Source organism: Ambystoma mexicanum, chromosome 12 (genome assembly GCF_040938575.1).
Source record: "Ambystoma mexicanum isolate Mex_15411 chromosome 12, UKY_AmexF1_1, whole genome shotgun sequence".
In the NCBI taxonomy this organism is placed as follows: Eukaryota; Metazoa; Chordata; class Amphibia; order Caudata; family Ambystomatidae; genus Ambystoma; species Ambystoma mexicanum.
Window position 1 is genome coordinate 422,120,559 of NC_090936.1, and position 24,806 is coordinate 422,145,364.

Consider the following 24,806-nt stretch of genomic DNA (forward strand, 5'->3'; position numbering starts at 1 on the left):
AAAAACCAAATTCATAATCTCTAAGGGTACAATTCAACACAACAAAACCAACGCCAACAAAGACAAGACAAGACAAAGGACAACAAATACACACCCACACCGCCATACACATTCATCAATTTCCATAAAAATCATTGAAAGACCCCCAAAGGTCTTCATATACTGTTTCCTTGTGTTGCTTACAAAACAAACATTTCTCATACTTTGAAAGAATCTTCATATCAAAAAGCCATTCCTCAACCAGAGGCTTTTTCCTCGTCTTCCACACTTTCAATCTCTGCTTAATTGCCACAAGTACACCTCTATTAATCCAGGTTCTTGTTAGATAGACAATATTTCGGCCGCATCCTGGAGACTGTAATATCACTGATGAAGAGTTTCGTGGAAAGCTGACGTTCCAAATCGCATCAATTCTGTCCATCACATCTTTCCAGTAGTCCATCACCCTATCACAACTCCATAGCATGTGTAACAGAGTCCCCTTTTCTTTCCGACAACCCCAACAATAATCATTATCCACCAGACCTAAGCCACACATACGGACAGGGGTACAATAAACTCTACCCAAAACTCTTTGGTGGATGTAGCCTAAATTGAGGTCAAACTTTACCTTTACAGGTACTCTCCAGAGCTGTTCCCATTCTTTCTCCAAAATGTCTTTACCCAATTCTTCAGACCAGGTCCTTCTTAACTTCTCCCACGATTCCAACCAATGGCTTTCCAAAGGCATAAGGTTCATAAAACTAGACACCTTCTGTTGCATTGCAGAAAATAGTACACAAATATCCGGTTTCTGTGCAATTGGTGCGCCTAACATCTGACGCCTCTCCAAAATCAAATGTCTAATTGTTTCGGGTCTGCCCTCTTTCTCATCTACCAAGGGGTCTACTTCAGGGTATCTCCTGAGAAACTGAGGGTCAAATGGCATTATGACAGTATGGACCCACAAACAGTTGCAACAGTGCCAACAAGTGGCAGAAGCAGCAAACAAAGATGTAAAGGAAAAATAAAGAACTAAACTTTACAGAGGCTAGAAAGATTGAGGTAGCCTAACTAAACAAAATACCAAACTTGGTTTCAGGCCCTACAGCAGATTAGGGAAATGTGTGAGGCACATGTGCTTATTAGTCTTTTTCTGCTGCTGCCACTCTCTCCGAATGTGTGTTTGTTGCAAGCAGATTATAGCACATTCATGCACCAGCCTAGCACATAAACCACGTATCTCGATCATCCGTCACCTTGTATTCTTGAAATAGTTGTAGACTTCTGCAAAGTTACATTGCCATCAAATACTCTCGTCAGTGGAGTGTTGTTGCCAATATAAAAACTCCCTTCACTTCATTTCCCACATCTGCACATTTAGACGCTCCTTAGTGCCCTTCTCACTCACTCCTCTTCACTCCTATCCGCTTCCGCTGCACTCTTTGGCCAAAATGCACAGCTTTGTTTTCTTTCCCTTTCAACCACCCCACCCCACCCCCACCCCCTCTCTAGTGCCCTGTGGTGGTTGGAAAGAGAAACATAAAATGCTACAGAAAACAACAAAACAAAAAAAGGGACACCTGTACCTCAAGCTGTTATTACTAAAATTACACTGCAAGACAACATTTTACTATCTATACTTACTATCAGGCACAGAGAATACAAAGCTTATGTGAGAAATATAGTGTTGCTACATGTGCTAGATGGTGCGAGTTCCTCCCGGTACAGGTTTCATCCGCTACAAAATGAACAAATAATTAATCGCATCACTTGCTAATGGACAGAGTTTCATCATTATCTCTATGGGGCAAACTGATCGAAAATCTCGATCACAGTTAATGTGGACTAAAATGCATAGGATTCTGCCATTCCTTGCACTGGTCTTCAGTTCATTCATTCAATCTTAAGCAATACCTGTTCGGAAATTCTCTGCAGTGTTGAAGGTGGGCAGCTCTGGAATGGCAGCAATGGGTGCAGAGGGAGCAAAGCCAGGCCCCAAATCCGCACTGTACATTAGGTCATCTGCGATACCGGGGAGGTCAGGTAGGTAGGATGGAACATCAATTTCCGGGACTTGACCAAGGTCTGGCACATAGAAGTAATTTTCTGCTGTCTGGAACACAGGAAGTGGGTGATAAAGAAGTGCATCAAAAATGGGATCCGGTAAACAAGTCTAGCGATGAATAAATGTTGAATAAGGGTTTCTAGAGGCAACCAGACAAACACACTGCAACATTTATGTGCCATTCTGGTTAACAATTTTGACTTGCGTAATTGAAACAACAAAATCGACGACACTACCTCCAACAAAAGGAGAGAACACAAATGGCTCAAAATCTCTGACCGCATCGCTCCCCCCCATCTCGCATCCAGAATAAAGAAAAAAACCTCCACCCGCCCCACCAGATTGATTAACTCTTACTGCCTGCAGGCACCCAATATCAGACTAAAGAAAACCGGCGGCAGTAGCTTCCCTATCTTGGCAGCCCAATACTGGAACGCCCTCCCACTCAACATTAGGACAGACCAATCCTACTATAGCTTCAGGCGAAACACCCTCACCTGGTTGCGGGCCAATGATCCTCATGACTAACCTTGCCCTCTCATCTGCCCATGCCGTTGTTCTAACCTGACTGCCATGCACAGCTTTAAATATGTAAATATGTAAGTGCAACCAAACTGCCCATATGCACAGCACTAAATATGTAAATATGTAAGCATTTGTTTAACTATATGTATATATGTACACTCCACGCAATGTAATGCTAGGCCTCTTTTTTTTCTTTTTTTGTTCTTTGCTCATGTGTGCCTTATCCTGCAACTAAGTTTTTATGTAATCCTATCTTCCTGCCCTCTGTTGCGCCCTGTTACCTCTGGGTTTTGCGTGTGCAGAACAAAGAAAGCAGTGGGAACTGCCGAGCATTTCGGTGCTGGACAGTCCTTGTGAGTGGCACAAGACTGACACTCAGATGGGTATTCCTCCTCTGGGAAAGCTACAGCGAGATACAACCTAGTAGAAGAACCCTCCTGCGTGGAAACCAGGACAGAGAACAGGTAATTTGGGCGTGTTCATTCTGAGAGGAGGGGCTCCCACAATTTTGGCTAAAGGAAAATAGGCAAGACAAGGCTATTAGAAAACTTTCACTGAGAGTTTCATTTTCGTTCTGTTCTTCATACAAGGCCTCTTTACTTGATTCCGCCTCATCAGGAGCTTCCATCACAGATACTGCCTTGATTCACATCTGCTCCATGTGCCCAATAGTTACCAAGTCAACACATTTTCCATCACTTCTGAATCCAAAAAAGGGGACAGAACCATTCTCACAAACAGGCAGATCCAGACTGTGGTGATCCCCAGCACATTACAGAATTCTGACATGCAAAGGCAACTGTAATCTCCACACTGTTATCCAACTCTTCAGACAGTGTCTCATAAATAAATATCTTTCATAACATATACAACCGAGAGGCAGGAGACAATCGGAACGCAAGACCCCAGAAATGCCCCAATATCAGAATCCAAAAAGCATTATTAGGTGAAGGAATGCAGGGGAGGCCAAGTTTTAGGGGACACCCTCAGCTTTAGGCAAGAGGACTACTTTCCACTATGGCACAATCCCCAGCTACGTATAATATAAAATGGGTAAAGACCCTCTTTTTTGTTATCAGGGGGCCCAATTTATGGGGACTAGTCAACTGAAAAACATACACAAGTGAGTACAGGCTACCCCACCCTTTAACACAGTAAGGTACGGATAGCGACCAACAGAAGGACAGGGTACAAATCCCACTGTTGTTTTTGATCAGCTAACAATCGGAAAGCTGATGTATTCACAATTAATAATCAACCAATATTAAAAACAACACAAACATAACTAATATGCTCAATCTAAAAGAGTGTAACAAAATTAACAGAGGGATAGTGTGGTTAGTACTTAAGGTGATTTAGTGTACTGTATTCATTATCAGCACACTTCATTGGTCTATCCCAAGCTATAAATGTATTGATCTTTCATCCGAGTGCCCGCTCCAAAAACACACATAGATGTGGGAGGCGATTAGGATTGAATCTCGCTACCCCATCATCAGCAAGTCTGATTGAAGCGGGGAAATGTGTAGATTGCCACTTTGGCAGGTAGTCGCAGAGGGGGTCCCCAAGATAGGGAGTGCCACATGCCTTGCTCTGTGGGCATTAGAAGCGAAGGTGAACCATTCCTGTCCCAGACATGATGGCCCACGACAAACACCAGACTGCGCAGGGCAGGGCCGAGCCATAACCTGCAATTCAACCCGAAGCCAGGGAGAAAATGCCACTGAGGATGTACCAACATTATCGATTTTAGTGAAATGTCACAGCATAGGTGGCGCAGGCCGCACACAGGTGGGAAGGATCAAAGTGTGGACCATTACCAAGATCTAGGAAAGTTGATTGTTCGGAGGGGTGCAACAGACTTTGTCGAAGAGAAAGAACAAAGATTGTGTTATATCTTCTTGTACATGTTAATTGTGAACGTCCCTCTGCCGTCACGTAGCAGGCTGTGAGAGTGGAACCTGTGTGAGTGTTCAGTAAGTGTCAAAGTGTTGCCTTAACACTCATATTCCCAAGTCTGGAAAGCAGAAATGAGTGGCTCATAGTGTAAAAGGATGGATCTAGAAGTACCCTGATCCGCATGACATCCCAATCTTTAATCAATATTAGTAACCCGGCGAGAGACAATCTGAATGCAACAAGCATTCTGATTGGCTCTCGCCAGGTCCCTACCAGGCCGGGAATCCCTCCGCCGGGATTCCACGGCCTTTGTCCCCGGCGGGGGGCATGGCAACCCCTCAGCCAATGAGGAGGCTCGAAGCGGGGCCATCCCCGCTCCGAGCCTCCCCGCGGCTGAGATGCTGCCTTTGCCCCCGGCCGGGGACTCGGGTAAGTCATTTTTTTTAATTTTTTTTTTAATTCCCTTCCCTCTCTCCCCCCAACTTACCTTCTTGGTCCTGTGTCCCTGGTGGGGGACGAGGGAAGCCTCCAGCCGTGTGGAGACTCGGAGCTGGGCCATCCCCGCTCTGTGCCGCCACACGGATGGGCGCTTCCCTCGTCCCCCACCAGGGACGCAGGTACTTTTTTTTCCCCCCTCTTCCCCCGTCCCACTCCCGCCCTCCCAACCCCACTTACCTTCTTTTTGATCCTTTTTCGTGAGCAGACGCGCTGGGAACACTTGTGGCATTACGCCGGGGCCTTCGCTCGGGTCCTTACCTATGGACCCTGGGGCATTACCTGAGTCGGTAATGCCCCCGACGCTGGGGTTTTATTGCTTAAATAGACCTAGTGCTGCAAGTAAGACAATTTCCACTCTGCTTCCTGGAGAAAGCCACGCTGCATTGGGTCCAGTAAATTACTATTCTCGGTGAAGGTCTGCTGTTTGCCAGCAACCACAAGCTCGAAAAGAAGATTAGAAATGGAGCAGTAATTCCATTGGTCATTGAGAACGAGAGAAGTGGTGACAATAGTGTCTCTTCCATCGAGGCAGGAACTGTGCCTTACATGAGAGGTGGTTACGAAGTTCCTAAATTCCACAGTGATCTCTGCCTGTAGCACAAACTTAAGTACATTTGTGGAGGAACAAAGTCTACTGGGGAACCAGAGATCCTGATGGTATCAATTAAAGTATTAAGGTCTGCTAACATGAGAGGTTGTAAAAGGTTAGGGATTTCTCACAGTGTTGTGGCAGTTTTAGCCCTGTTAAAGTAGAGCCATCTAAAGCCGAATTTATTTCAAACTCATACAGTTTTCTTAATTTTCAAATAAAAAATGACAGGATAGCTTCTTCCAGAACTGAGCACTAGGTACATATTTAATGCTGATGGATTTCTGAAATACTGTACTTGTTTGAGCTCTTGTGAGCTTGGGAGTTGCTGCGTGGAATTGTTTTTCTTAGCACTCATGCTTTATAAGTGGTTATGTGGTTACAAAGGGCAACTTTATATGAGGTCTGATGGGAGGTCCACCCTTTAGACCCCCAAACCACCTCCTCCTAATCAGCCTGGGGCCAGACTATGGGCCTGATCACAAGTTGGGCGGTATCCCGGCTGGGATACTGCCCAACTTTATTAGTGTTAAAGCCCACCCATCCAGCGGTATTACCGCCGGATCACGGGTTGGGTGATAACTGTTAGTCCCATTCCCCATTGGGTCCAGGGGAATTTTTGGCCCAATTATCGTGCGGTAATACTGATGGCAGTAATTGCACCGGAAATGGGCACTTTTCTGGCGCGTTTACCTTTGTGCTGGGGGTAAACACGCCAGACTCAAGATTGGATGGACCCTTAAATGTGGCGGTTACACCGTTACCGACGCATTTAAGGGCTACAGCCCAACTCGTGATCAAGCCCTTTGAGTAAACCAGACAGCATGAGCTTTAGCTTTGCTTCTGCATTTGATCTTCTTAGAAGGTTAGGAAAAATCCAAGGGACAAGACCGTTATTAGTACAGTTGTTGAGGCCTTTGGTGTGAAGGAAAATGGGCATAGTAGGAGAAAATCTTGAGATCTGCTTCATGCTGGCTCCCAACAATTGTTTTCCTTTATACTCCCATAGCAAGATGGTCATTGGTATGGAGGTTTACTCAGTTTTCGACTAGCCTTGATAGGCCTGCTGTATGGTTACCCTCTTCTCATACAAGCAGGATTTGGACCTCTCCTAGGCCACGTGGAGGATGTGTAGGAGGTCATATAGTGGCCCTCATCCATTTAGATATTCATGTCTCTTGTCCACCTTCCATATGATGTTTGCTTTTGGTTTGCTCTCTTGTGCTTCATGCAGATGCTATGGTCTGCCATCCAAGGAACACTAATGTGTCATAGTGGTCATGTCTGTTCACACTGGGTTCAACCACTCTGCTCTTCAGCCCCCTAGAAAGTGTCATCATGTGGGATTTGTTAAAGCAACTATGTACAATTTCTTTTTGCATATATTTATTTTTCCGTAAAAGTTTCAAGCAGTACTACAACTACATCCAGCACTGCGCAGGTCTTCATAATGAGCAGAAATTGCTCCTAGCTTACTCTTCCCTACCCGACTCAACTCAGTGTATATGATGACAGACTTAAGACACCACTCTCCCAACCCCACCCTGAAGGCCAACTGATTAGGTTAACGTCACTTCCTCGTGGATGTGGTTCTACAGAAACAGCAGCCGCCAGGTTCTCCTCTACAATCCTATGATATTATGGCCCTGTCCTCCTTCATCAACTATGAAATGGCCAATTTAAATGGCAAATATCAAATTCTTCCAACAAAAAATAAAATCACGTCACCACAACTTCATAACAATGAAGAACATGTTGTCCCTATGCACTCCATGGTGTCCTATGCCTCCTGCTAAATTTAGTGAAATAAGCATTAGATTACAACTACTTTCCTTAAGGCACCATAAATCATTGTGGTCAGTGTTATCTCACTGCTTCCCCATGCTTCTTCCCAGGTCTCCTGTATATGCCATTGACACCCACATCTACCAGTTTTCCTTGTCACCTAATCGTATGAGGACAGACACAACTTTGAAGCCCCTTCCATCATTGAAATCCTGTGATGCTTCTTCCTCCAATCAAAGAGGAGAACGAATGGATTTATTCCCACATGCACTTGTATTTTTTTCTTTATCTAGTTTTACACGTGCACGCTATAGGTTCACTCTTCTGTGGAGGGCATTCTAGACAGCTTCTTGTAAAATCAATATTTTTAGTGAATGGAGCATTTCCACTTGGCACTGACTTTGTTGTGGACAAACTCCCTGCAGCAGTCGGTGGGATACTCCCCCCCCCCCCCATCAGGGCTACCAGACTTTAAATAGATGTACAGGCCAACTTTCAGGCTTCAACACAAATTGTTGTGTTTTAAGCAATATAGTGCAGCTCCTCTCAGCTCTTTCCGGCACCTTTCCCTTTCACAGAAGAGCCTTGTGCATGTGTAGGTGTAAACCTTGCTGTGACCCACCAAGCACAGCAGTTAATTGTGTGGTGTTCAAAAACGTTGCAGGAACTCAGTCATCTTGAAATTAGAGAAGAGAAGACTGTTGCTAATGTGCTCTCTCCCTCGCCCCTCCTTTCCAGCACATTCATGAGGCCAGCCTCCGGTTCCCTTAGCCAAGCAAGGCTTTCACAAGCCCTTTCCTTGGAGCACTGTGTTCAGTCTAGAACACTGTGCCAATCGGCCTGCCGTCTGCACTGCAGGCTTCACCGATCCCCAACTCGTAGAGAGACTGCTGTCCCCGCAGCAGGCCGCTACCATGCCCACCTCATTGCCAAGCGCCTGCTTCACATAAGCTCTTCTTTCCCCAGAGGTCCATGGGGCAGCTTGAGCGCAGACCAAGACACCTTGAAGTTCCCAGGCACTCTCACATCAAACCTTTGCTGGTCCTCTTACCATACTGGCAGCCAGTCTTCAGATGAAAGGATGTGGGCCCCTGCGGTGCATGAGAGTCCATCTGTGCCCCTACGGCACGCACGCGCTGGCTCCATGGCTCCATCTTGGAGTCTGAGGTTCTTGGCACCATTGTGTTCATTGCGTAGTCGGCCGGCTCAGAGCCAGGGGCTGAAATGCAGGCGACTCTGCCGATTCAAGCCCATCATTGTTCCGTTCCACTTTCTCATCCGTATCAACAGCCAGAAATGCTGAAGCCACTCGAGATCTCTCGCAGTGCCATCTTGGCTGAGGCTTGCCTCATACCCCCAGTTTCATCATCCCTGTACTGGCAACAGTTGGGTGTGGCGTCGGTGTGGGTGGTCAGGGGGACAGCGGGGGGCCCAGAATCATTAGCATTAAGAGTTTTGCTGGACATTTGAAGTAATTTTTGGTGTGTCACATTATCAATCAACAGGCAGGTGTATGTGTTCTATTGCAATGTGTAGTTCTATTTTCTTCTCTGCCTACATGGTGTGTGTGTGGGGGTTGGGACGTGTTGGGTAACTACTTAACAGTGCTTATTGTTCCATGTGGGGTGTTGGTGTGTGGTTCTATTGCAATGAGTAGTCGTATTTACTTCTCTGTCTACATGTTGTGTGTGTGTGTGTGTGTTGGGAAGTGGTGTGTAACTACTTAACCGTGCTTATTGTTCCATGCGGGCTGTTGGGGTGTGGGTGTGGTTCTATTGCAATGAGTAGTCCTATTTACTTCTCTGTCTACATGGTGTGTGTGTGTGTTGGGAAGTGGTGTGTAACTACTTAACCGTGCTTATTGTTCCATGCGGGCTGTTGGGGTGTGGGTGTGGTTCTATTGTTGGACTATTGCGGAAAGTGGCACTTGGTCTTTATTGGGTTTGGGGTTAGGCACCAAACTACACTGATTTTGAAAGCAAATACACACACCTTGCACCACAGGTTTAATGGTCTTAGCGCCTCCAGGCATTCAAGCAGGGTGCTTCACACAGACTGATGGTGCACGGCACAATTTACCAAGGGTGCCACGAAACACATGGACCATGTGGAGATGGCGGCGGGGCGCATGGTACAATTCAGTACCTGTGTTACTGATGTTTAGACACATTACTGGGTTCCTGGTGTGCGCACTTACTAACCTTGAAACATTTCTGGAGCATTTACCAGTCGTTTGGAGGCATGCACTGGTGCTTGCTGGGTTCCTTGTATTATTATTCAAGTCCCTTGGTTTACTGATCATCACTGCCAACCTTCGCGGGAGTAGCTGTTGTAGTGTACCAACCTTTGTGAATTGTTCAACACTTCAACCTTAGTGTGACAATGTGTGGTAGTGGCACTTTGGGTTACAGCGAGGACGGTTGCCACACCAACTACTGAAGCAGTTGTGGTGTGGGAACCTTAGTGAATTGCTCCATGCACCGATCAGTCTGTGAGGTAACCAACTTAATTGTTCCAGATTGGATTCCCTGTCCGAGAGTGCGTCCTTTGGTAATTGTTCCTGCAGTGATTTCCATCTGTGTGTGCCTGGTTTTGACAACATATGTGCTTAGGCCCACTCTCTATTATCTGCCTGCTTGTATGTGCAAGTATGGTGCTGTGGTGCTTTGTTTGGGTCCAGTGGCGACCGGTGCTGTGGTGTGAGGATATGTTGCCCATCATTCGATCATTAACTACAGGTGGTTTTAGTTATATAGTCGGGAAGTGGCCTACAGACAGTGGCACCCACATTACATATTGACTGTGCCCCGAGGAAGGGACCCAGATGGGTGGGGTGGTGAACTTCTAGAAGGAAGGCAGGTTGATTGTTTTTTGCATTTCAAGTTTGTGAGCTAGACTGTACACACAGCGGTTATCACATGGCTGCAATGGTCATGTCAAATTAAGGACCCGGTTACTGAACGGAATGATCTCAGCAAATGCTTGATATCACAACAAAAACGGTTATATTAGGAAGAGGGACATTTAAGGTGCATCTTAGGTATGCTAACACATTGGTAAAATGGAGTGCTCACACTCAAACACAGAAAAGGAGGGGGGCACCCAACTCGGCGTACCTATCCCTCAGGAAGAACACCCTAGCCCTGGCGGGGGTGTCTGTCCCTGGGTAGCGCGTGGTGTATCGCCTACTAAAAAGATATAGAGGAGAAAGCTGTCCCTCAGCCTTCTATACTGGTGGCTGTGTCCAATGACTGACACATGTTGTCCAAAAAAAGAGAGAGAAAACAGAGAATTAAAAAAGTGAGAGAAAACAGAATTAAAAAAAAAAAGAGAATTAAAAAAATTAAAAAAAAGAATTCCAGTAGTATTCGTCCGGAGCTGCAAGTACAGCACACGGACCCTCTGGAGACGAGCAGCAGCCCTACTACAGGTATGCCATCCACTACCCAGGGACAGACACCCCCGCCAGGGCTAGGGTGTTCTTCCTGAGGGATAGGTACGCCGAGTTGGGTGCCCCCCCTCCTTTTCTGTGTTTGAGTGTGAGCACTCCATTTTACCAATGTGTTAGCATACCTAAGATGCACCTTAAATGTCCCTCTTCCTAATATAACCGTTTTTGTTGTGATATCATATGTTCTCCTTGTTAACGGTTTAAAGGACGATCACGGTTTTACCGTGCACTTTAGCTTTACAAGCATTCCCTGTTGTTTTCAAGCTCAGCAAATGCTTGGCAAGCAAAGAGTCTCAATGTCCTGCGGGTTCAATACGAATGCAGGTGTGTACCGGTTTAATTACACAAGACAGGCACCATTACTACCGAACAAACGAATAGACGGCGGCCTTGATAAAGCGCGACACGGGCCTTTACTGGTGACGTGACGTGTCGGTCGAGAGAGCAGTTTCCTGTGTTAGGTTGCCATTGTTTTCAGGATTCATAACTCGTGGAATATAACGTATGAAGAGAGCACGTGAATCCGAGATGTTGTTCATTGAGCACTTAACATTAATGACTGACTTGTTATTAACAATACAAAGGTGTTAAAATAATTTCGGGTGCCTCCTATGCAATATCATTAAATTATCATACACAACAAACACAAAAAGGTTCTGAAATGTTTCTCAAGAACAGCATGTCTTCCATACCAACGAAGGCATAGGAATGTTTCCCCTCGGGTAAGGCGTCCCCTTTAAGGCAATGCTAGAATGCTATTATCTATTAAGCGCATCTACAGAAATGTGTTCGTATTCAGGTCGGCCGTGCAGTTGAAACTGGAATATTGCACTTAACCCCCTGGTGCAATTCTGATAGAAGCATCAGGCCAAGACAAGCCTCCCTTCGACAAGACAGACCGAGTGGTTTCTCAGGAAAAAGGGAAACAAATCGACTGAACGATTTAGAATGCTTCGCACACTTAGAAAGAAAAAAAAACAAAAAAAAAAAAAAGAGTCCAGTGTTTTACAGTTCTACTTGCTAAGCAAAAAAGCCTGCCGCTGCGGCCATTATCTCGTTACATAAAGCTTAAACAGCAAAGGAGCGGAAGCAAGCAGCAGCACGGCCCCTGCTGAGTGAACAGGAGATACGTGTGCCCCGGGAGGGAGCAGGAGGGGGAGGGCTGGCGGCATGCACGATATTTCAGATGTTATCCGCGGCAGCGGCACGAGGCAGAAAATCATTTCCCTCTTATCTGGAGCCCGACTCGCTGCGGTGTGCCTTTCTATTCTGGAAAGTGCAAGCTACAGAAATACACTCTAAAGCTGAAGGGCCACCGCATTAGCCCGGCGTTCTGTTCACACCCACCCTTTCCTTACGTGCAGGTGCAGTCACCCACACTCGTTATAGCCTTGCATGGGCCAATCTGCCTGTACAAAGCTCGACAGTTCGTAGACCATTCGTCCCTGCAGGCAGGCAAGAGACGTCTCTGGTATCATGAACTCTAGAGCTTTGCAGGTGGTTGTTTAACGGGAACCTACTCTTGCAACGTATGCAGAAACACAAGGCTGGACGTGCAATGACCAATCTGCCTAATTCCACTTCTGAACTTCGACCTTTGGGCCTGCAAAGAGCCTAAGCCTTGCAGAGATCGGCCTTCACCCACTAATGCCAGGCCTTCAATAGGCCGGACTCAGCCCCGGCAGAATCCAATAACGCAGCCTTGTCCGAGAGCCCCAAATGATTTCTCCTCATGCTAAAAGTGAGCGAAATGAATAGATGCGATGCAATACTGCTCTTCACCAGTAGATGTCAATATCACTCCATGTTGAGAATCAAATCATGAGATGTATTAATTTGGAGTTAAGACTATTCTACAAACGAAAAATATAGAGAAAACATGGTTTGATTTTTGAAACAGATTTATCTGTTTAAGTCTTACCCTTCTAATGGCACAATAAAATACATAATCATGGGTTTCCTTCAAAGGAACTGAGATATTGTAACCTGCATCAACCTATTTTAACTCAAATCCTTTTTTAATATTCAAATATTTTTACTTAAGCATATTTTTTGGATGCTGATTAATTACATGAAGCACACCGTCATGCCAGGCATTTCTTAGGCACCCAACTCGCAACATTGTTTTGTCACTTGTTAGGCCACTCTCAATTTCTTATTCCACTCACAACACTGCAGACCTCTTCTGAAAACCGCATGACCCCTGACCCACACACACTAGTGAGGACTAATCCACACTCAGCCGCTCACACACCCTGCTGGGACCACTCTGTATGAAGATATACCCGTTTACTGAATGAACCTAGGCGGTCCCTGCTTGCAAATGCCAACTATGAAACCAGCCGGCCCTGCAAGCTATGCATACGCCAGCTCTATAGGAGGGCTGGCTGGCGTCTGCGTTCACTGATCTAGGAACCTTGACCACCCAACAAACACCATTGGACTCATGAAACATGCAGTAATCGACACCCATGCACCACCTTCTGAATCCAGCACAAGCACTGTTATGGGTATTGCCGCACCGTGCAAGGAGCACTCCCCATACAACCACACCAGGGCTGTTCAAGCACTGCCCTGCATACACCCAGTAATGAACCCTGCATGGACTCGTGTGGACAGCCAGAGTCCTGAACCCTGTACAGAATGGTGTCCATATTCTCACACGAGTTCTAAGCTAGTGGCATGCAACCTGTTTTCATAATGCATGGGCAGGTCAGTACCCACCTACTCTTGGTGGTACCACAGACTACTTGGAATATGTGCCATCACTGACCAGCTTTGCTTACTATTGCCTTTCTGGTCTCGAGATAGGATCGCTTTTATGTACTTTGTTAGTTTTGTTTTTATTTCATTTGTTACATTTTTTTCCTGTGCCATTATTGTTTTTGTACAAACACTGATTTTGTTTCGCGGCATTTGTGCTTCATACTTTTTAACAAATTAAAGCATATGGAGCCGTAGACACCCCCTTTATAAAGTCTGTATTACCCACTGTCCATGCAGCCACCCATTCCTAAAACCTGAAAAGAATGGTCTCCATGCATCAATCCGGAGCATTGTAATAAGCACTGAGCTGCATGAAGCCACTCCTCCTGACTTGTGCATCGGCAAGTCAGAATATTCAAAGTGATCAGCCATCTGCCAATCGGCGACCCCAGTTGGAGCCTAACGCATATTGCTACTCCCAAACTATGGAAGACACGCCCTGCATTATCGATCCAGTCCAACCCTGCATCATCGATCCGACTGCAACCATTCCTGATACAGGCAGGGACAGGCGGCTGCATGTTCCCCTTCTCCCGAACCTTGCATGGACTCCATGTGGGCTTCTCTTACACTCACCCTCGCCCTCTCTCAAAGCCTGCCGTGCCATCAAAGGCCCTGGAACCGCTCTACTACCTCACGCAGTGAATCTTTCTAACAGAAGCCAGGAAGTCCCAAATCTACATAAGCCCAAGCGTAAAACAGGCTTTTTTTTAACTACCAGCAAGTCTATTCTAGCTTCGGCCTCCCATGACCAAAGGACTACTGCTCTGCAAGAGAACAGCAATGACAAAACTCCTACTCAGCCCCACACTAGCAATAAACCAGAAGTGATCCCCATTGTAAAGGTTAAACAGGTACAGCCCCAAAGGTGTACCTTCGTCGCCCTTTGTGGTAGCCCAGCCTGAGGGCAGTCGATACAGTTCAGGAGTCATGTGAGCTAGCACAGCAGTCCAAACATTACTACTGCTGTCCCAACAAAAAAAGAATGTTCAACCAAAACAATAAATACAACCACACCAAGGGTCACAGTTTCAGCAGCAAAGTCAAGTTCACTGAAGATGTCTTTTAGAAGATGGAGACAGTGGGGTCTTACTGGTCACTAGGGCCCTTTAAGGCATCCTAAGAGGACATAATCACTTTAAATACATGTTAGCCTTGTTCTTGGAGCTTTGAGCCAGGCTTCTGGCACTTTCCAATGGGTCGATTCAGCGTTCAGACTTGTCCAGTGAATTGTTCTCAGCGGATCGTGTGCATTGAGATAATGGGGTTGGCTTGAGGTGGTGCAGCAATGTGGTGTGGTCCTGTAGCGGTGATCGGCTCAAATTAGGTCAAGAACAGACAGGCGATTATCAAGTCGGTACCAAAAGTTTCAACGATGCAAGTCTTCAGTGGCGATCAGCTCGAAAATGGCTGGAGTGCAGGCAGGCGATGATCTAGTTGGAGGCTCAACGGCTTGAAATCAGACCAAAAAAGTGGTGAGTGTCAAAGGCAGCTCAAAGTGCTTGAAGCAGCTTGAAAAGTATCTCGATGTGCCCGAACTAGCTCGAAAATGGATTGAAGCAGGCCCAAGTAGCCAGAACTGGTTCTTGACTTCTGTTTGGTGGGAGACGGCCCCATCCAGAATCTCGAGGAGCAAGGGCGGATCTTTGCTCTGCATGTCCGGAGAGTAGCGTTTCCTGAGAACACTTGGACGGCCTACCACATCCAGTGAGCAGGTTCCCAGGAACCAGTGTTTTCAGTTTGTAGTATGCCTTGTCCAGTCAGCAGAGCACCCCAAGTGTTCCCACGGGATAGTCAGGGAAAAGAGCCTGCTCTTTTCTTGGAAGCCTTAATCTTGACCTCTATGGAGAAGACTCTGGGGCAGATTGTACCCCCAACAAAGTTCCAGTTGAAATCTTTCTTCTACTCTAGCACATAAATCATAAACAAAGGGGGTGGTCTTGCCTCCCCAAATAGGCAATCTGCTAAAGTGAATAAGTCCCCTTGTAGGCTTCTGTAAGGAGTCCAATCCCGGTTGCTGTGTTCAGAGTCTTGCCTGGTGATGTCAGTCCCCAAGTGCTTTGTCGGCGGGAAGTGGCGAGCAGGCACAGGAAGGGGGTCCCTGGGACCATTCCAGCCTTCTGTGGTCTAGTGCTCCTCGCTGGACTACTCTTAACTCTAACCCTCTCTCTCCTGTCCCCTCTGCATCAAAGACCCTCTGATAAATAACACCCTGGTGTGAGGTCTCTATTGTCATGGCTGGGGTTGCCTTTGAAGAAGTGGTTCCCAGCGAACTCAGAGGGGAGATTTCCTGTCCTTTGGAGGAGGTGACCAGCCTTCCGAGAGATCAAAAGGGGGAGTTTCCTTGGCTCAGTCCAATAGGTTCTTTTGGGTGAAACTAAGTTCAGACGCTGATACACATTAAGGCCCTGTCAGTGAAAAGTGTAACTAGCAACCAAGCTGACAATAATATGATGCCAATAGGTTTTGGCTAATGGAATTTTAGATTCCCAGAGGCCACCATGTCAAAACTAGATATGGCTTATATTTAGATTTGAATATACCACCAGGCCCTGGGAGCACACAATTATAGAATTTTAGCTCAGGGCTGCCCACAGTTTAAGGGAGATTAAAGGAAAGACCTGGCTTTCTGAACTTTGGGTTTCATGAGGCTGTTGGCAGGAATGCATGTCACTCTGGAAACACTGCCATGTTGTCCAACTATATGTTAGCTGCCGAGGGGTGTTTGTCAGTAGACAGGCTCAGCAGTAACTCACATGTTTGCACTATATGTTTCAGCATGGAGCAATATCGAAGTGGCATCCGATGAGCATCATTTTACACTAAAAATAAAAAAGCTCAAGCTATTTTGACTTCAATTCTGTCACTGCTCCATGACTAATGTATTTATTTATTTACTGGATATGTGTATGGCGCCTATACACAAGTGATTCCAGGCGCCACAAGACAAGAAGGGGGGAGCATGGGATATCATAATAAAAACAGCAAATAAGAACAAAAGACTGTTATATTGGCCTTGTGACAATCCTATCATGCCAGTGCTAAGGAGATAAGACGCAGAACCAGTTTGCCCAAAGATCTTGCCCTTGGTGTCCAAGAGTGATCAAGCACAGTAGTTATCCAGGCAATCCCGTACTCCTTTCTAAAAAATAGAAGCAATCTCTGATGTTTTTCAGGTGGAAAGTATCCTCCTAGTTTCTAATACTACACTGTAACTCCTGAGGAATTACTGTGTCCACAGGTCCTCATGATATTTAGATAGATCCACAAGCACTCAGTCCAGCCCAGGTCCTTATTTGCCTTTGGCTCCACTGATTCATTCACTAAGAATACATAGCAATCTCAATGACACCTTATTCCTGAGCTGCAAGATACGGAGGAAAAGTGACCGTGCCAAACAGCCACACAAATTGTACAATATAGCAATTGCTCAGAATCGTATGATCTTCCCCACCCCCTGACAGCCAACATTTGCCAAAATGCCTGCCTTTTCTCTTCATTTATCCCTGTCTTTTTTTTGCACTTCACTTCACCCTTATTTTTTCTAAAAAGAGACTCAGCCTTAGCCTCGCTCAGCTCCCCTAGGGCCAATTCATCAATATTTCCTCCAGGCCTTATCCAACTCGCTATGCTTCTTTGTTTCCTGCCAAGCATTCAATGTGAAACCAGGAACTTAAATTGGCTTCGGCACAATGTCTTGGGTTAGACGTCAAAAAACAATTATCTATACCCATCATAGGATCTTCAAATGGTAGCATTACTGTAGTATCAGGCTGCCCTCTATGTACACGTTTCCCAGAATGTCCAATACTGAGGATAACATCTCTGGAACCACCTGCTTTAGATATAGAACAGCCCACCTGATGCCCCTAAACTCAATTGGTGGAATGGAATTAGCACATTAGATCTTATCTTCACATTTCTAAAGTCCGGGAGTAACTTGGATGCTGGTTGTCACAATCCAATGGCCATGGTGAACCTTAAAATCTACCACTTGTGACTAAGATTTCGACCCAATTATAATGAAATCTATCTGGCTAGAATGTACCCAGACTCTGAACCGTGGTTTAGCTAGTGTTACACGGAGATACAAGCATTCACATATCAGAGAGTGGAAGTAGATACATCTAAGAAGGCGAAGTCTTGCTAGTACTGTCCGATAACACTGGTAAACTGAGATCTTTAAAAGAGGGAGGGGTAGAGCGCATCACTGCAAGATACTTGGTGGATGGGTGCTTTATCACCAGAATCTTTTTTTTTTTTTTTTTAAATAAGGGGTAAATATAGGCCCCATCATAGGGATGAGAGAGACCTTAAGAAGAGACACATTACATGCGGGCATGGGCATAAGTGAGGATTTTAGGGAAGATGTAGTTCTCTTGTTCATTATGCAGTATGTCTTCTATGTACCTCGCCATCATATACAGGCTGTAAATGAGATGGTGACTTTTCCTAAAATCAAATGCATCACGGAGTTGGAACTAGCTTGGCAACGTCTATGCTTCTATTTTAGCTATTAAGTTAGTTCATTGTGGGAAGTACGCACTACGTAAACCTGTGTGATCTTCAGGTTGAAGGTTCAAATCCTGGCAGGGTCAACAGAGCCAAAATCCGTCTGTTGGTAATAAAATGAGGGCTGGTTTTGAATGGGAAATACCATTTCAATATAACAAAGCTTCTATGTATAGTTCTTTGGATACAAATACTATATAATTTGCAGAACAAATGCACTGTGTATCCCAAGATGTCCCCCCTTTATCCAGAAGTTAACAAGATGGACTAAAGGGGACACTTGCAGATGATTTTCCATGACAAACATAATCCTTTCTCTGAGAATTATATTTATTGTCCAACATGTCTGAAGCAATCAAGTGTGATTAAGGTTTCTTCCAAACTAAATACTGGTGTCCCCATGCCTTATTAAATGAGACAGCACAATCTTATTGAAAAGCTTGCACGCATGAATCACTCCAGAGCAGATGAGTGCAGGGGTATAGATTAAATGCTTAGAGTTTGTGTAGGTGTGGCTGGCAGAGCTGATGCCAACATCACCACTAACCTTAGCTAAAATAGTAATGAATATGGTTGATAAGAAAACGAACAGTTTTCAGATTAGCTTCCTTATCCGAAGAAACCATTGTCATCCTAGCTTAGTTCGAGGTCCAGCAGCAGCACAGCTTGAAGAGCTGCCACCCAATCCCCTCAAGAAATCAGCAGGGTTTCCCTGGGACTTACGGGAGAGAATCCACAGTAGACCCCAAGACACTGAAGCCAAAATTGGAAACCATCTCACAACTACATTATACTGAAACTTCCACACGGAGGACTATGGAAGGGATGTTTTTGATGATGTCAATTGGAACAAGCAACTCACTGCAGGCCAATTATCCTGCACCCAGAGATACAAATGGAATCAGCGTGACTGAGGCTGGGGAGAGCTGCAGAAGTCGAGCGTGAATTCAGAAACTCCAGAGGCACAGATGAGAGGTCATGGTTTGCGGTTGTAGCAAATTCATCAAAAGGAAAAAAGAGAAAAAGCCTGGGGTAAGTTCACAAAACTCCTGTGTTACTTAGTCATTCTTTCTTTGGAATATCTTTGGCCAATTGAAGCAGTTCCTGGCTCATGCACCAATGACTTTGACCAAACTACCTTGCATTAGTTGTGGCCAAAGGAGAACTTTGGACACCTCTTAGCAATGGAAAAGAGCAGAGCTTGAGAGCCCTTGGTTTATCCTCCTCTACCATACTTGATTCATTAGTTTGGGCTATTATGTTTTGCTTGCGACACTGATATACCGAAAATGCTGCATTGGAGTACAAATCGGGATGAATGGATAACGAGGAGGGACACAAAGGAATGGCATATGAGGGGGCAGGGGGAAACAGCCTCTAGGTGTTTGGATATGTGCCCATCCACTACCTGCCCATGGCCATGCTAATCCCTACGATCATTCACACCCATTCCTGCCTCTGCCCGCGCAAAACACCTCCTCATGGGAACTCTTTGAGCTCGCTTTAATCAAGCCTTACCATTAGGCTTTGCATTAAAAGTGCCTGCCAGTGTTTGTTCAAAGCAGTCTTCTGAGAGTTAATGAATTAATTGGAGTTGTAAACACGCTACTGGTAGAATAAAAATGTCTTACCAGCCCTTCCTTCAGCCACTCGATTTATAAACACTGTGCGTGTCCTTCACTGAAGTCCTGCTAAAAACAAGCATTGTCAAACCCACTGAAGTCCTGTTTCAAACAAGCATTGGCAAAGCCAACATTTTTGCCTTGTGCATACGTTTTAAGCTTTTGCCAGGCACTGCTATTAGATGCCTCCTAGGTACTCGCACCATTTGCACCTGCTACCAACAAAGGCTGGGTCTGGCAAATGCCTTTCCCATGCCTACACAAAAGCCCAAACTGTTGGCATTGCCAATGCTTGTTTTTCGGTTGTGCCCAGAGCCGCCTACTCATGCTATGTTCAGTTCATGCTATTGATTCGATAAATGAGAATGAGGCTGATGGGAAAGGTTTTTTGGCAGCAAACTGGGCATGGGCAATGCACATGAATCCCCCATCAGACATTCACTGTTCCTCTTGCATTTGCTTTCAGATGGACCAGGGCTAGGCCCTTTGTATGACAATGAAACCCACATAACTAGTCTGTGATTGCAGTAAAGACCTTTGGTCAAACTCTAGCTATCCCCGTGCAGAAGAACTCCAAGATGGCCATCACATGCGTGAATGTTTAAGTCCCAGACACCACTCTCTGGTACCAAAGACAGCATATGGACTGAACAACTTGGCCAGCGCCAAAGCATTTTAGGTCTTTCAACCAAACTACTTTTTTTTACGTGTTTCTTTATTAAGATTACATTGAATTTCATAAGTGTGCAATTACAAAGTCCCTGTCCAAGTTCTGAAGGGAGAGGGCAGTTACATACAGCACTCCTGTGGACCTGCTCTCCAAGCAATGACACCTTACAGACTGCTCACTTCAGTTAAGCAATCCAGGGGGTCTAGACCTTCTCCAGCCCACAAGTTAGTCTAGGATGCTGTACCCTAGCCCAAACCCCCGGTGACAGTGCGGGTTAATAAGGCGTCCCCCTCCTACACTGAAAGAGCCTGCAACTCCCTTAAATGAAACGTCCAGCCACAGTGTATGAAAAGATGCATGTCCCTTTAAGGCAAAACATTTCACTTCCCTGGACACGGATAGTACGTAAGATCAGGGAAATCATTTCAAAACATAAAAGGGTCATTTGATGAACATGGGGGTCCAGCAGGTACAATGTGGCAAACACGTGGGTTTCTGGTTGGGGATTGTTTCAGAGTTAAAACAACGTTACAGAAGCATGGTCTCTCCCTGCTCAGAGTTTCTCTGCTGAGAATACAATGTTGCAGTTTTCTTCAACACACCGACTATTCAGTGAACGGAGGCGTGCAAAAAGCGGTCTGCCATTGCTTTAATCTGCTTTGGTCTATTCTGCACCTATAACTCTATCCTCCTTCCGACCCTATCAGTTATTTATTTGCTCTGACCTGCCGGAAAACACAATATATGGTTTAACTTCTAGTCTAGGCCCTGGGCATATTGGTCCTTCATTTAGATGCAGCTTGAATCCCTATGCAGGGATTGAAGTTAGGATGCCATAAACAGGAGCTAAAGGACCTCCTGGGCATCGGGCATGACCCACCAGGCAGGAGCTAGCACATAGGGTGCCGCAAATCTAACTGCCACATGAGATGCAAACTTTAACATTCGGTTTCCTATATACAATCCATTATGCTTTAAATGACTTCCAGATGTTTCTAATGCGTCCTCCTGAGTACACGAAGTCAATACCATATTGGCAGCGTTGTATGGCACCAACTGGCCTGGGGAGCCAAAGGTAGCTCCTGGTAGTGAGTGGTGTCAAGCTAGCCAGGCTCCCGGCCTATTCACAGCAAGCCCCAGGTTTTCTTAGGTCTTGTTTGTAGCACAACCTTTTGCTTTCAAGAAATACAAATAAAATAACTGCATTGTAAGTGAAACACTAACATCCCAAGCGTGCCCCATCCTCTAAACTGTGCCTTGTTTGTAGTGAACAGTTTTGAAAAGCTGACTTCCACAGAGCCTACATCACCTGCTTTAGGAGCAACCATCCAGTTTCTTTCATAACTGTTTGTGACAGTATTGCCCAATGTTTCTTTAAATTGGTCTTCAACACATCAGTAAACCGTTGCAGGCTTAATCCTCAGAGACCATTGCTATTATCACAATGCACTAACGAACAGATCCAGGCAGAGGGACCTATCTAGCTTTTGGTAATATGACTAACACCCTATATTGCTTACCCTTTTTTTTTTTTAACAGGTAAGGGGTTCGTTACTTGAGGCCTGTGTAAGTAATTTAAAGTTCAAATCCTTTTTCTTTAAGATTACAAAATAACTTCCCTTTTACATAGCTTTGGGGAAGGTTAGGAAGTACGATAAGGACGGAGACGCAAGAGCAACCGTGGGCCAGGAAGAGGGGAAACCGAGGAGGCACAAGGATGAAGAAGCCCAGTAACTTGGAGGAAAGCAGGAGGAGAAGAGCAGGCAACTAGGAGTGTGCTGAAACCGCCAGCGCCTGAGGATCCAGGCCAGAGCGTCACCACAACCGATTTGATAAGCCCTGCATAGGAACCTGAAGCAAACCCACCATACAGAAACAAAGCCGGAAAAGCAATCACAGCTGTCGGGAAACTGGACCCTGAGTTATCACCCATGGTCAATGAAGCACCATAGCAACCTTCGTGCATCAATAGTACATACCAACATCAGCCCCTTCCCTCACCTACTGAAATCCTGGATGACTGGTCTGGCCACAGAGAATGTGGTGAGTGAAGGAACGCTGCTTTTTCCAGTGGGGTCAGGTCCAACTACCATCATAGATTGGGAAGCAAGGAGATGGGCCAGAACCCTCCTGATAGGCTGATATAAAGCAAGGAAGGGTGCCTTATTGGGCTTTTCTCTATTCTTACAGCAACTAGGAGTGAAGGAGCAAGCTGAAGAATATTCCTTGCCTATTGAACTGGATAAAGGCAGGGGCGCAACAGACAGCAGCGAGTGGAATACCAGCCATAACTTGGAAGGAGCAATCAAAAGGAGAAGAAGAGGCGTGCCACGTGAAGACCCCGCATTTCTCTGTAGCAATAAATATAATAAATAGATAAAGAGGTATTGGCAATACATCTGTGACTCTCACTTCTGGCTTGTTACAGGGACATTTTATAGACCTCTATTTCATTATATTGGAGGAATTGGAGCAAAAAGACATTCATGACTTGAAATCTGTAGGTAATTCAGTTCAGGTAACTGGCTTACAAGGTTTATTTTGTGGGTTCCCGGGCTACTCATTTATTGTGAAATAATAGTTCACTCGGTCAGACTGTAGGGTATATGGTAATGTTACATACACTCTCTTCGTGACATTTCTTGGCATTTGTGATGCTTCGAAGCCCTAAAGCATATTCCCCCTGTACTGAAAAATAACTGAGTGACTTAAAAACATATGTTGCATTTATGCTGTTACAGTTATGATGATATTTCTAAATGTTCCCCAATGAGGACTTGTTTATTAAGGGGTGTCCCTGAAATTGTTTGGGAATCCTAAAATTCAGATTACAATGCATTGTCTTGTGCTTGCGGCTGGGACCAAGAAGTATGCCAAGACAGAAGGCAAGTTATAACAGACTTATTTTACTTAAAGCAATGCATGTCAGGCTGGGCCTTGCAACTCAGGGTTTCAACATGAAGAATTCACACAAAACACCAAAACAATCAGAGTCCCCATCGTGGCAAGTCCTCTCCTGCCTTTTGGTTGCTATACAAGAGCATTCTGGAAGGTCCTCTCCTCGGGGTAGATGCTACCCTAGCATTGCAGGTTTAAGGAATACAAAACTCTCACTGGTGTAAATTAGTTTCAGGTTTTTGGGGATCCCAAACACCAGGAATTAGCTCTTGCCAGCAAGCGGTTGGACCGCTCGAGGCATTTGCTTGGTGTAACATGAAAGAGTGAGACTTCGTCTCCTGGCTGCAATAGGTTGTCTTTGGAATCCAGCCCCCCCCTCAACCCCCCCCTCTGAACGCCTGTCATAATCTCCCTGCCCTGCTCTGGTTCTCAGCCTGCGTCCTCTGCAACCTTACTGAACTGGCTTAATAATACCTCCTTCAATCTTCCTTATGTTAAGTCTGAATACGCAATTTGAGCTTCCGCACTGCCTCCTCACCGTTCTAATGTTGCTACATCTGCCTTACAACAACCTCTACTTCCTATTACCACCTCCTTCTGCTCCTTTCCCACCTCTTCCTAATACACTTCCCCAAGTACCTGTTTCAGCACCTGTTTCCACCTCCTTCTCCTTAGTAGCACGTGTAGACCCTACTACCACCCTCAGCTCTCTGTTGCTTCCTTTTTTCTTCCACCTTCAGCACTGGATGTTACCTCATCCTTTTGATCCTCCTTAATTGTACACTGCACCTCTAAACTGCCCACCTCCTCAGAATCACTCTCACCAACTGATGGTACCACATTCTCTGCAATAGAATACTCGACCTCTGAACCCTCCTCCTCCTCCTCAGAATCCCTTTCGCCCCCCCGATGTTACCACCTCCTCCGCTCCCTTCGCTGATATTCCCACCTCCTTCCAGGCAATACAACCCTCATTCTCCAAAACTCTTCCACTATTAGCCTTCATTCTTCAGCCTTCTCTCGTCCTCTTACTGTAGGACTCTCCAACTTTCCTCTCGACACTCCAGCCTCTCCTTCTAGCCTTCTCAGCTTGGCCATAGCCTCCAAGCACCACCTCCATCTTGTTGATCTTTCTCGGAGAACTCGGGGCTGGGCACTTTTAGAATGGCCCCTCATCCCCCTTGGTTAGTCTTTCAGTGAGGGTCTGAAACTGTGGCTTGTAATTGGTTGCAGACTGGAATTGATTGTTGTTTCTAAGTCTACCCATGGTTATTTTGGGCTTAAATGGTGGGACCAAATCTATAACTGGTCTGACTGCTATCTCAGAAACCAGAAATCCATCTGTGAGCTGTCTTTGCTGCTTGTGCACTCCATACTAGAAACACACTGGATGAACTTTTTGCATGCCTCAGTTCACTGAATGGTCGCTATACAAGAAAATTGGGTTCCATGTGTTAATATCCCCGCAAAAATATTGCCATACAAAAATATCGACACATTTTTGCGGCGATATTAAGGCATGGAACATGCAGGGGACACCCCTG

At 45.6% G+C, this 24,806-nt stretch overlaps 1 protein-coding gene across 2 annotated transcripts in view; it reads right to left on the minus strand.

Annotated features, from left to right (window-relative positions):
• WASHC1 (WASH complex subunit 1) overlaps window positions 1-24,806 on the minus strand; it is an 820,361-nt gene that overhangs the window by 200,392 nt on the left and 595,163 nt on the right. For both annotated transcript variants that reach the window (XM_069628575.1, XM_069628574.1), the window contains exon 7: window positions 1,897-2,095. In XM_069628575.1, the coding sequence (XP_069484676.1) occupies window positions 1,897-2,095 (199 nt within the window). The remainder of the gene's footprint in view (window positions 1-1,896; window positions 2,096-24,806) is intronic.